The sequence below is a fragment of the Ptychodera flava genome, chromosome 13 (genome assembly GCF_041260155.1).
Source record: "Ptychodera flava strain L36383 chromosome 13, AS_Pfla_20210202, whole genome shotgun sequence".
In the NCBI taxonomy this organism is placed as follows: domain Eukaryota; kingdom Metazoa; phylum Hemichordata; class Enteropneusta; family Ptychoderidae; genus Ptychodera; species Ptychodera flava.
In genome coordinates this window covers 6,929,355-6,941,946 of record NC_091940.1, presented here as the reverse complement: position 1 = coordinate 6,941,946, position 12,592 = coordinate 6,929,355, and the positions used below count along the sequence as shown (strand labels likewise).

The 12,592-nt window shown below is 35.7% G+C and overlaps 1 protein-coding gene across 3 annotated transcripts in view; it reads right to left on the bottom strand.

Moving 5' to 3' along the window:
• LOC139147264 (granule associated Rac and RHOG effector protein 1-like) overlaps window positions 1–12,592 on the bottom strand; it is a 35,675-nt gene that overhangs the window by 6,412 nt on the left and 16,671 nt on the right. For all 3 annotated transcript variants that reach the window (XM_070718295.1, XM_070718294.1, XM_070718296.1), the window contains exons 3-10: window positions 11,974–12,147; window positions 9,954–10,085; window positions 5,961–6,284; window positions 4,999–5,157; window positions 4,241–4,449; window positions 2,977–3,500; window positions 1,848–2,334; window positions 1,106–1,270 (exon numbers count right to left, since the gene is read on the bottom strand). In XM_070718295.1, coding sequence (XP_070574396.1) covers window positions 1,106–1,270; window positions 1,848–2,334; window positions 2,977–3,500; window positions 4,241–4,449; window positions 4,999–5,157; window positions 5,961–6,284; window positions 9,954–10,085; window positions 11,974–12,147 — 2,174 coding nt within the window. The remainder of the gene's footprint in view (window positions 1–1,105; window positions 1,271–1,847; window positions 2,335–2,976; window positions 3,501–4,240; window positions 4,450–4,998; window positions 5,158–5,960; window positions 6,285–9,953; window positions 10,086–11,973; window positions 12,148–12,592) is intronic.

Below are 12,592 nucleotides of genomic sequence, written 5' to 3'. Positions count from 1 at the left end.
CTCAAAAACATGACAGACATTCAAACTTCTGACAGGGAAGTACCTATGGGAAATAATTTGAACTGAAACTTAATCTATTGTTGGGCTTACTTTCAAGTAAAGTCAACTTGCAAGGTGTAAACTTAACTGCTTGGCAGAAAGACAGCATTTGAAAAGTTGGGAGTAATTTATTGGAAGCTACGTCAACATTTTTCAATTGTCAGTGTTCAATTCATCTGGCATCATTGATACATCAATGGAACAACTGGAAAAACTCAATTGCTCCATTGCTCCATCCATAATTAACAAGTGGATTAAGACACAAGTATGCATAGTGCATATGGTACCATATTCTGAGTTTCTGCTGACATCAGGTAGCATTGATCAAGGGTTTTGAATCCAAGTAACATTTCTGATGAATGCATAGAAATACAACTAAGCAAATCATTGCTACATGATTCATGAAAACCTTACACTAGAAACTCATACCAGTTTACTGGTCTCAGCAAAAAAGGCTGATTGTGTAAGTACATACATGTTTGAGTGAATAATAAGTTTATGAGGATTATGTATCAGTTATATAAGCTTTATAAATTGTTGCATGATACCTGTTGATGTTTCGGCTGGTTTTTTGAAAATAATATGCGATAAAACACAAAAATTTCATTTCATCATAATTTTCACTGGGATAATCACATGCTTCAAGTGAAAAACCTATGCGCCTTGAGGACAGATATTTGGACTCTCAAATTTGTATAAATCTTTTCTGATTTTCTTCTTGTGGGGGCTCACTTTGAAGCTCTTGGAGTAAGAAAAGTATTTACTGTCTCAGTTTTTCGAAAATCAAAATTCTTTTTCCCATAGAGTTAACAAGTGGATCGAAGCCATTTTGAATTTCAAAAATCAGCAAATGTTGGGTAATTTGTTTCTCTAGTACCAAACTTTGAATGGACACCCCTGAATTTTATTCTTGATTTGGTGAAAGAATATTTGAAAGCTTCATTGGGGAAACTTTGTGCAAAAGTTTGTAGCTTTTCACTTTTGAGGCGCATACTACCTTAACATTGAAAAGTGCAAGTACATTAATTTTCAATCCTGACAAGAAAACACTGGTGCAAGTATATACCTTCTGTTGATAGCTGCTACAAGGTCTGGTCCAGCCAAGCCTAGTCCCATGCTGAACACATTCTCACCATTATTCGAGGATGATTCATCACTTGAACTACCAGAGTCCTGACAACCACCCAGACCACCAGCACCAGTGCTACCACCAGCAGTAGACCAGCTAACACTTTAAGAAGCCAAAAGGAAAGGGCAAAATCATGACTGATGTATTTATTGTGCATAGCGTACTTTCATTTACCATGTGAATATTCATTGTTTGGCATACAGGTATTAAAAGGAAATCTGTGTACAGCCATGAATAGATTTGTCCAGAAGACATGGAGTTCCAAGCAAAGTTGTCTGTCTGTATCAGTACAACAACACCATACATATGCATACTTTAGACCAAGAGCTAATATTGCACAGTTTGCTGGCTATTAAAAGGAAATTGTACATGTTTCCTGCTTCACAAAGCATTGTTGCATTTTTATAAGCTTCTTTCCTATAAAATGAACATCCCTGTGAGGCCAATAGTATACTCCTATGATTACACTTAGTGAGCTCTGTTGTTATCATTGAATTTACATGCATCTCATGAGGGCACTGTAGTTCGACAATAATTCATGGCACCACAACATTAATCCAAATATACTGGTACATCAGCTGTAAGGCTAAGGATCACAAAGTTTAACACTTTATCCACAGGCATACTACTGGTACTGCCATCCATATTTTAGACTTAAAGAATAAGCAATCAAACCTACCTTTCGTTGTTGTTTGCTTCTTGTACAGGCCAGCTTCTATTAAGTCTTGGATCAGGCATTCCCCATGAATGGCCACTACCGACTTGAGACATGTTACTAAACTGACTACCATGTCCACGCCCCCTCCTTCCAGGAATATTAGTTTCAAGGTACTTGGCAAACTCTGGATCAAATCCCGGTTGACCCCCTAACCCAAATGACCCCCTGGTTCCAGTACTGTCTGTACTGGTTGACCAGGTGCACGCAGAAGATGACGACCCAGTGTTGCGGTCAATCGTATCGCTTTCCACAAAGCATGGGTTGAAGTTGTCGTATCTGTTGCTGCTGTCGATGGTGTGCCATCCTGTAGGATTGCCTATCTTGCTGTTTTTCTTGTTGGATCTGGACGGACCGGAAAGCAGATCAATCACATCCTGTACCTGTTCATCTGACGCTTTCCAAACTTTTGTGGTTTGCTTGGATGAAGGGCAAGGGTTTCCTATCACACCTGTATGGGGGAAATAAAATAATAATACTGTTATAAAATCACTGCTTCTTTGTGAAATGATGGATTAAGATGAGAATTTTGAACACAACACCATATGCAGCCTATTGTTTAAGAGGAATCCAGGTCTCAGGAATCCCATGGCAATCCTATATGACTGTTTTCTCTTCCACAGTACTGATAATGCCTCTTAATTCCTATTAATTTGTACACTTTTGCAAGGAATATATATATATTACCAGTAAGTAATATGCAATTACTGAAAAACTTTTTCTAATTTTTGATTTATTTAAAGGTAAATGTTCCTGAAATAGTTGCATGAGAGATACATGTATCGTTTGTACTTCACGCTTGTGTAGTACAACAGTTCCATTTCTTGAGAGATTCACTGTACACTTGTCCCTGTATACTTCTGACTGAATAAAACAATGTATCTGAGAAACTGTTTGGCCACAGACTGTAAGACATACCCAGTCTTTCACAGCTGGTAAAACCCAGAGTACAAAGTCTGTCAATGTTATCTTCCTCAGTTCCTGATTGATATGTATTAGGTAGATGTGGTGAACACTGTTAAAAGCTGATCTATCCGAAAATGATTTTTGTTTATTTGATGATTGCTGACAGTATATCTATTGAAATATTTACCTGGTGTGTTGTTTCTACTGCTTTCTGGTATACTTTCTTCCTCCACACCAGAATCTGTCGTTATGGTAACAGTGGGATTAACTGATGGGATATCAGTCTGTGCAGGACCTGGCTTGGTATTCCAGGCTGGACCCCCAACATTTTTAGCATTCTGATCAATAGATCTGCCATCATTGCTACAGTCTGATTGGCTGCCTTGATCAGAGTCTCTGTCCTGGTTGGCTGTTCCAGAATACCCAGTTTGCTGGGATTGCTCTCCGTGGAAAGCATTTTTCCTGGTTGGACTGCTTCCTGGGGTTGTCTTTCGACTAAATTTTGACGTCAGTTTTGTGAAAGTTTTTCTAATTCCACTGGTTGGTGAATCTGGAGAATCCTGTGGCTGGCCTGCAGCCTGAGATGTTGACTGGCTACCCATAGTACTCTTGGGCAGGTTCATTGGTTTTGGGGCCCGCTCAAATGGTTTGTAGCTTGGTTCATTTGTGTTTTTACATAGCTTCACCTTGATTGTTGGCAGGCTTTGTGTTCTGTATTGAAGAAAGAATGTAAATATGCAAGGACTTCACCCACAAATCCCTGTACACGACACTAAAATCACCATTGATGACAGTAGATTAAGGCCAAACTATGGTGGTGAAATAAAATACTGACCTGCACGAAAGTTGTTTGTATATAAGTAATTTACATAAAACAGTAAAAAAATCGGTGCAGGTAAGCTAAAGAAAAGCGCTGGGCTATATATTTTATTAAATAGAGTAAAAAACAGGATTTTGCTTCTCATCCTCATGTGCATTAATCGTGACAGCAGAAGGATGTGAAACAAACCAGTGTTGGGGAAGGGGGGGGTTGGGGGGGGGGGCTGAAGGATATTTTTGAATACTTTGTAGTTACTTCACATTTACATCACCAAATTCTAACCTTTCTCTCTGCCAAAATACAACAACAATTTAAATTTTAGTGTATTATAATACCTGTAGTTACAATATTTGTTGATAAAATTCTGACATACCTGTTGAAATGGCATGTTTCATACTCATTAACTGAAGAAAAATATATTTCAGTGAGTCATTGCCTTACATCCACCTTCAATTATCAAAGTTTATTAACTTATATTCTTCAAGACCAAAAATGGATGAATTAAAATTGGAAAGATAGAAACTAAGAAAGTCATTTAAAACTTAAACAAGCTTTGTGTGAAACCCATTGCACTGTGTACTGATGACACCATCACTTTTTAGGTTCTGACCCTTGACCTCTAACCTCTTACCTTCCTTCACTCCATGCAAACAAATCAATTTTTGCAGTGTACACCACTTCCACTGAGGCTATCTTGCCTTTGATGTCATGTGACTCAACGTGGAGTTCTTCAACCAGCCACCACAGAGTGGGAACCTCCACCACAATCACAGCACCATTATTGGACAGTTGTGCATAGCATTGCAGATCACCAACCAGTGGTGCACTCTCAACAGATACCTGCAACACATGATATATCAGTATCGTTGAGTGAAAAGTACTGTAGGCAGCTGCATCAGCTTTGTCGCAACTGAGGACCACAAAATTGGCAGTCATTACCACTAAAAATATGCACAACAACATAAGGGACAAAATGCACTCATTCAAAATGATACACACAATTAATCTGATTTTTGGCCCTACAAATCACACACATAGAAAAAAAATCACATTTCCACTTATTTTAAGATGTTTTCATCATCTGTCTATTGTCTACTTGTAACTTAACTTTTTAGATCAAATATGACTGTGTTGTGTGCTTGGGTTTTCCATTTTCAACTTTGTTAGCCTCTTTCATATATATATATATATATATATATATATATATATTTATTTATTTATTTTTTATTTTTATTTTTAATTTTTTTTTTTTGCAACCATTTACAATTCTTGGCAGCAGTAACATGTTCATGCAAAGTATAAAATCTGATCATCACTTATATGTATCAGGGAAAATCCATAGTGTAGTGTGCATATTTCTCACTTTTGTACATTTGCATAGCAACTCACCAGATTTGTGTTGGCATACAGTATCTGTGCTGCCATCTGACTTGCTCTGTATGATACACAGGGGCACATTTCACTGAGAGTGCACAGTGCAATTTCTTCCACCGGTACATCAAGGCCTGCCTGGTGAGCTATGTTCTTGATGTATCGACATACAGAATCCTGTGTACAAACACAAATCAATAAGCTGGGAGCGAATGCTGAGGGATGTTAATCTAATAATTGCAAACCATGTCTATCACTGTTTACATATAGATGTCTGTGTATCAATTTGTTTGTTTTTCTACAAGTTAATTCTTATTTTTTTGTTATTGTAAAGTGCAAAACCATACAGAATGAGAAGTGCAAAGTTCATATTTCACCATCAGGTCAAACATGAATGCATGTGGTCTGCACAACATGTCCCGTTATGGTACATTTTGACAAAATATTGAACAATTGAAGATCCCTGAAAACATACATGTACATGCTGTAAACATGACTTTTATGAAAAGCAGCTACAACAGACCAAGCCAAGTGGGTGAAAATACATGTGATTTTGGCTTTTTACTGACTTGGCAGATGGGGAAGTGATACTGTGACTGTTTGGCAATCCAGTTTTCAATATGATAACTGCAACAATATGGTTTGCTCCTGCTTTCTTTGATGAGAGCGCTAAATTTGACTTGCAGAAAATGTGATTAGAGACTGAATATCATGGACATGTAGAATTGTATCTGTACATTGGAGACCATTCTTAAGACCCTATTTACTGTAGGTATAAACTGCATTACTGTATATTACATGAATGCATTTGATCTGTAACATATGGTATCCATACTATATAATGGTAAAACATCAATGAAAATAAATACAATTTAATCACACAATTAATAATTTACCAAAGTTTAATGTCTAATTTTATCTTGAATTCTATTTTGAAAGTTAAAGTTCACCGTCCCCACCATGGCTGGTGTTACGCTTACCAGTTTTGCTGCAAAATTATCAGTTTCCTTATCTTTACTCTGTGATGCTCTGAGTAGGGTAGCATCAAACTGCACAGCAGTATTCCAAATTTCCTTCTGCACCAGACTTTTCCACTCTTCAAGGGGCAGCTCATTTGATTGGCTCTTGTACAGTTTATGAAGAAGCTGTCTTGTCATGGGTTTTGATTGGCTGCCAGCAGCCTCTATTTCATTATCAGTGCAGCATCCCTTCAGTACCAGTGCAAGGCATTGTGGGTACAACATGAAACCTCCACTGAGGGTGTGTTCATAAACTGCTAAACCTGACAACTCATATTTGTATCTCTACAGAAAAGGAAAAGGGATGTTTTTAATGGTCAGAATTGAATCGGACAAGTAATGCATTGTTTTTTTTGCAGAGAGAAAGAGCAATACCCGACTACAGTGACTTTCTCCTTGATAAAAGTCAACACATTTAAACACCTTTTTTACAATTATGACTGCTGTACTGTCTGTTTTCCGATGGTGAGAAAAAATGCTCGGTTCCTTAAATACCATTTTACCAAGTGAGTCTTCTCAGGTGGTCGACCACATTTTCAACATGGCAGATTTCTATGGCAGATTTTTCCAATAGTGAGCCAATGATAAGTTGTAGTACAATTCAATATTATGTCTCTCGGCAGGACTGCAGAATAGCGGGCCAATGCTAAGCTGTAGTACAATTTAATATTATCTTGAGGGGTATGTCTGCAATTATTCACCAACAAAAGTGCCCTCAAACTAACACTGGAGTCTACTAGGTATTCCAAGTGAAAATTTTAAAATCACTAAATTGCTTTTTTAATGCAATTTCCAAAGAGTGCTTGGAAAATGATGAAAAATGCTTTTTATCTGGTCAAAATCGGTTCAGTCATTCAAAAGTTATGAAGATTTTTGTGTATGTAAAACCTCGCGGCCGAAGGTCACAGTATTGAAAAAAAGTTAAAATTGCTAAAATTATAGATTTAATAGGCTTGTTTTCCCTGAAATACATGACTCTGTAACAAATATGTTGCTAAAAGTATTTAAAAGTAACTTCTTTTTACAAAATAATTAAATCTTTGACCAAAGGAAATTTACTCTTTGACGTAAACGCATCCAAATATGACAGTTTGTCTGATTCTGCATCGCGGAAAAATTACAAAATGACTGAAAAATACAAATTTTGGCAGATTTACAGTCATTCTGATGCAAATTATTGGTGAACTTACAAAGCATTGTTAATCTATATGCACTACTACTGTAGTGTAATTAAAAAAAAGGAAAGTTCATGCAGGAAATGTAATTAGATAGTCAGAAATGTAGAATGAAGTTTGACTGAACTGCAAATGTGCCTTTGCCGGACAACCCAAAATAGGGTAAAATATGAAAATTAGCCATGTTTGTCAAAATCTAGTCAAGAACATTGACATTTAAAAAGTACAAACAAAGCCTATCAGCAAAGAAAAACAATTTTTCAACAAGTTTCAAATAGATATATGGTAAACTTTCTTCCCAGATCATTGTAATTTTGACCAAAAATGTCACTTTTGTACAAAAAATGACATTCACATTGGGTGATAAAATATGAAAAGTTACCATGTACAAATGTATACGCAAAGTCTGAGCGAATATTTCATAGTGTCAGACCATCTTTTCTGGGTTTTTATCTGTAGAAAACCCTTTGTTATGAGTACCAATGAACATTCAGCAACAAAACTACTCTAAATGATGAAAAAATGTGACAGAAAAACCCATTTATGCAAATTTCTTCCTTTGAATGAGTGCTGGTGGCGTATACATATGTAGATATGCTGAGAACCTGCATGCCATGGCATGGTTAGTTAATCACTGGCTATGAAATTTAAATAAGTTTTGAAATGTTTATGAAGTTCATATCAAAATTTTGATGAAGGAATATCTACTTTCGCAAAAATAACCTACACCAAATGTTGCCATGGCAACCATTCTTTTAATTAAATTATCAGTTATCAACAAATTCCTTTGTATGCCAAGACAGCTCATCTCAGAACTGCCACTGGACATACTTATATACACAAATGATTTTGCAACACCCTGAAAATTAAATGATTTTCAACAGCTCTGATTTACATTTTCATAATTTCCTAAACATGCTTCTTGTTTTTTATTAACGCCTCAATTATATAATTTGATATTACTGTACCATTAGAATATGTGAGGTTTTAATCTTACCATGATCCACAATATTTTTTGGTTGTTGGAAAAAATCAAATTGAAAGTAAATGGAATTTGAAACTGTTGTGAAGTAATCTTCAATTGCAGATACTACAACAGAAGAGTTCAGCACTGCCAAGATAGGAGTATAGCACACTGAATTTTAAACTTCAGAGTAATGAAAATGACTGAACTGTGTCACAATAAAGTTTCTTTTATTAAATCAATCATTTCATTTTTTCCTAAGATTGTAGAGACTAAGGATCGAGGATATTAGTAACTTTCAACCAGGAAAAATACCAATATGTAGAAAGGATCAAAGAAATCAACTTATTTTTTTCTTTACCTATTACAAAACCAAAAGTAACACATAATTCTCATTTAAGTGATTGGGGCTACATGTAGTTTCATTCTTGTCGATGTTTGATAATGGAAAGGAACACAAAAATAACTATAACTTAAACAATCATTATAAAAATATTTACGAATTAATCTCAAAAGCAACAAATTCCAAGCATAACATTACACTATGGTTCAGAATGTTCATTTACAAAGTTCACTCAAAATGTTCTTTGAAAACGATTGTATTTTGACAGCCGTACCGGCAGCTACTCACTAAAAGTCTGTGGAAAAAGAGTACTAAACATCGTTGTTTTTCAGGTCAACAAGTGATTGAATAAAAAAAAAATGTCATGAAACGGTAAAACAACAACTGATAAATAAGTAACGTTTCTAAAGAGTAACTAGAAACGCCTAGCTGAGAGAAAATTTCATCCCGTTTCACAGAAACTGACTGCGTTTTCGAGCGCCGCAGCTATGAATGGCAGATCTGGGGAATCCCCGCGAAAATCGCTCACACTCCTCCAAAATGATGATTGTTCGCTTTTGAGCTGCATGATTCAGCTTGTCAAAAATATTTTTATTTTGTAGATAATTAATTAAATTTCGTATTTTTTTATTTCGTTTGTTAATTAAAAGTCATTTTAATGTTTTTAGAGGCTTTAAAAAAATTAAAACTCGCTAAAAAGCGACTATTTGGCCAAATTCAAACGAAAAACATGAAAATAAAGGTCGAATCATGGGCTATCTATCTATGAATACTTTCAGTCTCTATACGCTTGGGCTCAAATGCGATAGTACGCTGTGTATACACAGGCTCAGTGGTCTAAAAATAGCGCGTTGAAAACATGGCCGCCGCTCTCGCCGATGCACGATTTTTGCATCGAAATTTTTCACTCATTTTCGTTCGTATGACTTTGACACTCCAGGAAACGATTGAGAAGAAAGGGGTAACTTGAAGTATTGAGGTATTTGCTGATAATTTGCCAAATTAAACGAGAAAAAATGCTTCGAAAATTCCCACACGTTTACACACTGAGCGTTTTCAGAAGCCGTAGCATGTTCGTGTGGTATACCTAAGTCTACACAGACCATACGGAGGATGTGACCAAGTGTTCTGATGGTGTGCCAAAATTTTACATGTAAAGTGCAAATAAGGAATAAAACTGTCAAAAAACCTGTCAGGATTTTGAATTACAGAACCTGCTTACTGGAATTCAAAACTGCCGTTGTTACATCTGCTGGTACTCAGATGTGATCGAACTTCTTTATTTTAATGCAAAGAAGATGGTACATAACATATTGTCTTTTTTGTTTTGAAAATAATTCTATGCAAGCTTTACGTCATGGCACATATTGATAGTTTTACATATTCTTATTGATCTAACAATTTGTCCCTTTAATATGATCCTGTATAATACTGAACCCAGTACAGGAAACATATTGCATCATCGTTCTTACCTGTAAACAGGCATCATATTTGTTTTTCACTTCAACAATTTTGGGTTCAGGATCAGTGTTATCCTGATTGACAACCAAGAGTTGAACTTCGTCGCTGGTCACTCTCCCACCACGTCTGAGAATGCTAGTGCTCTGTGAAAGAAACACGTCATGGGCTCATTATTTAATCTGCAAACATTGATACACTGAGATTTGACTTCAGATTATGTAAAATCTCAAATTTGAGGAATGTAAATAGCAACAGATTGCTACAATTTTACTAGTCGATGCACAAAGGAAGGAAATGCCTAATAATTAAGCTTTTGAGTGCTGTAATTTTTCCCACCAAAATTTTACTGCCACAGTTTACCAATTTTTATGAACTATTCTGAAATTTTTTGATAATTTTAGACCAAACGGACATCATATTTTATTGGCTACAGTTTTTTTAGCAAAATTTTGGCAAAAATCTGAGAAAAATTGACTGTGGTATATTTTATAAAGGTGAGAACAATTGACGTTGGCACTCAAAAGGTTAAATGCAACAAATATTTTCATTCAGATTACTATTGTGATGATCATCAACTTTGATCAACTGATATTTTATAACCTTGGCATATTGAACAAAAAATCTTGATGCATAAAAACCCTTGATGTTTGTCCTAATTACATTTCTTTGGTTTATAATTGCTTTTCCTTGCTGACCGTGGGGAAAAACAATGACTCTGATGGGGTTTTCATCGTCCAAATTTCTCAATTTTTGGTTGATCTGAAAAGACATTCATTATTCATTCTTAACCTCACCCTGGGTGTGGGCAAATATCAAGAAGACAGGTCAAATTTGGTAATGTGGACTTCATAGAACAGTCCTCTGATTGACTACCGTATTTGTTGCAGGTTGACCTATGAGTCATACCACACATGACATCATTTGACCTCTAACACCTAGACTCCAATGCAAAACAAAGTTTCTATTGTGGACTGATGTCAGATCAGCAACAACATAGTCAATACACTGACAGGTTAACTGATAAATTGCTCTACTGAAATTGAAACCCTGCTGGCAGTCATCACAAATACATTTTCTCACAAAATGCAGAGTATTCTTATAGAGCAAGCTGCGGCAAAATATCAAATGCAGAGCAAACTAATAGACAGAACTTTATGGGAACACCGCATGAACTGTAGACACCCCAAGTTTTATTTACAAATTTAGAACTAAATGAGTAACAACATCCAGAGTCATTTTCAAAGAACCTCACAAAAGTTTTATGCAAAGTAAAAGATTTATATAAATTAACTGCACTCAAAATTACAAAATATTACATGTGAGTATCATGTGATTTTACATTGTTGTTGTCTACAGAGTTTGATCTTTCATAAGTGTTTACTTTTTGCACCCTTTATTGTATTTAGATTCTTCAAGTGATTACCACAACTCCATTTACAATAATCAAAACAGTAAATGTGCTAAATTCCTTCATTGTCAGCCATTATGTGTTAGTTTTTCATTTTAAATGACTGGAATGAAACACAACACGGTGCTGGATGTGGTTTGGTTTAACTTTAGTGAACACACCAGTATAATGAAAGCTTTTGAACCCAGTACTATTGAAGGGTTTGCAGATTTGTACCAGTATAACTATGACCCTACCAATTTACATCAGGAAGTTATGAAAAAGAAGCTGATTAGAATCTCATTGCAATGTGCAGCAGCTTGGAAGGTTGTGTCTGATTGGTAGACTGCCCTGATTTTAAAGCAACCTAAGGAGTCTGAAACTAGGGCTATTTTCTTCCTGATGGCTGTTTGGAAATAATTCAATTGGAACAATGAGTTTCAGCCAACCAATTAGCTAATAGCTTACGAGACACTGCTCATTAGCCATTACTTACATTGACCAATGCTTGCAATATCTACTAAACTATTAAAAGTTTAAACTTAAAGCAAGCCCTTGGTTGAGTTATGTGGTATTGCAAATTTGCCTGGCCTGAACAGCATCAGTTTTACAAAATATGTTTTTGATGTTTGAATTTCCTTTACCTGTGATGCAGCAAGCCAAGAATGACAGACATCTTTCATGGTAGGGTTGTCTTCATATTCTTGTATGATATCAATCATATCATTGTATTTGCTGAGAGGTGCCATCATCTCCATGGCAGTGCTGAAAAACTGAATTTGTGTCTGCAGCATGCACAGGAAACACTTGGCCAAAACCTGAAACAGGAAATATAGGGAGTTCTTCATTGTCAAAGCATCTGAATCATAAAATACTAACAAAAAAGATGAGTGAAATCAGACAAAGTATGAAATTTTCACAGAAATGAATGATCTAAAGAGAAAATGGTACATAATCATAATTAAGGATTCAAGAAGAACTGGAAAAACATAAAGTTGGTTTATTTTTAGTTTTCTTGGTTTTTTTCATCAAAAATTGAATACAGAGAAAAATTCTAGTACATTGCAAATTGAATAGAGACATAAAATGAAGGTATGCCTTCCATACTACATGTGACTGAAACTAAATCTGTAGTAATGCTTGGACAACCCACTGATCACAGAGCTTTAAAAACACTGATAGTATCTCTACTATTGCTTCCTATCTGCTACAACAGAAACCTGATCATTGGAAAAGTACAGGCAGCCTAACAAGTCAACAGCT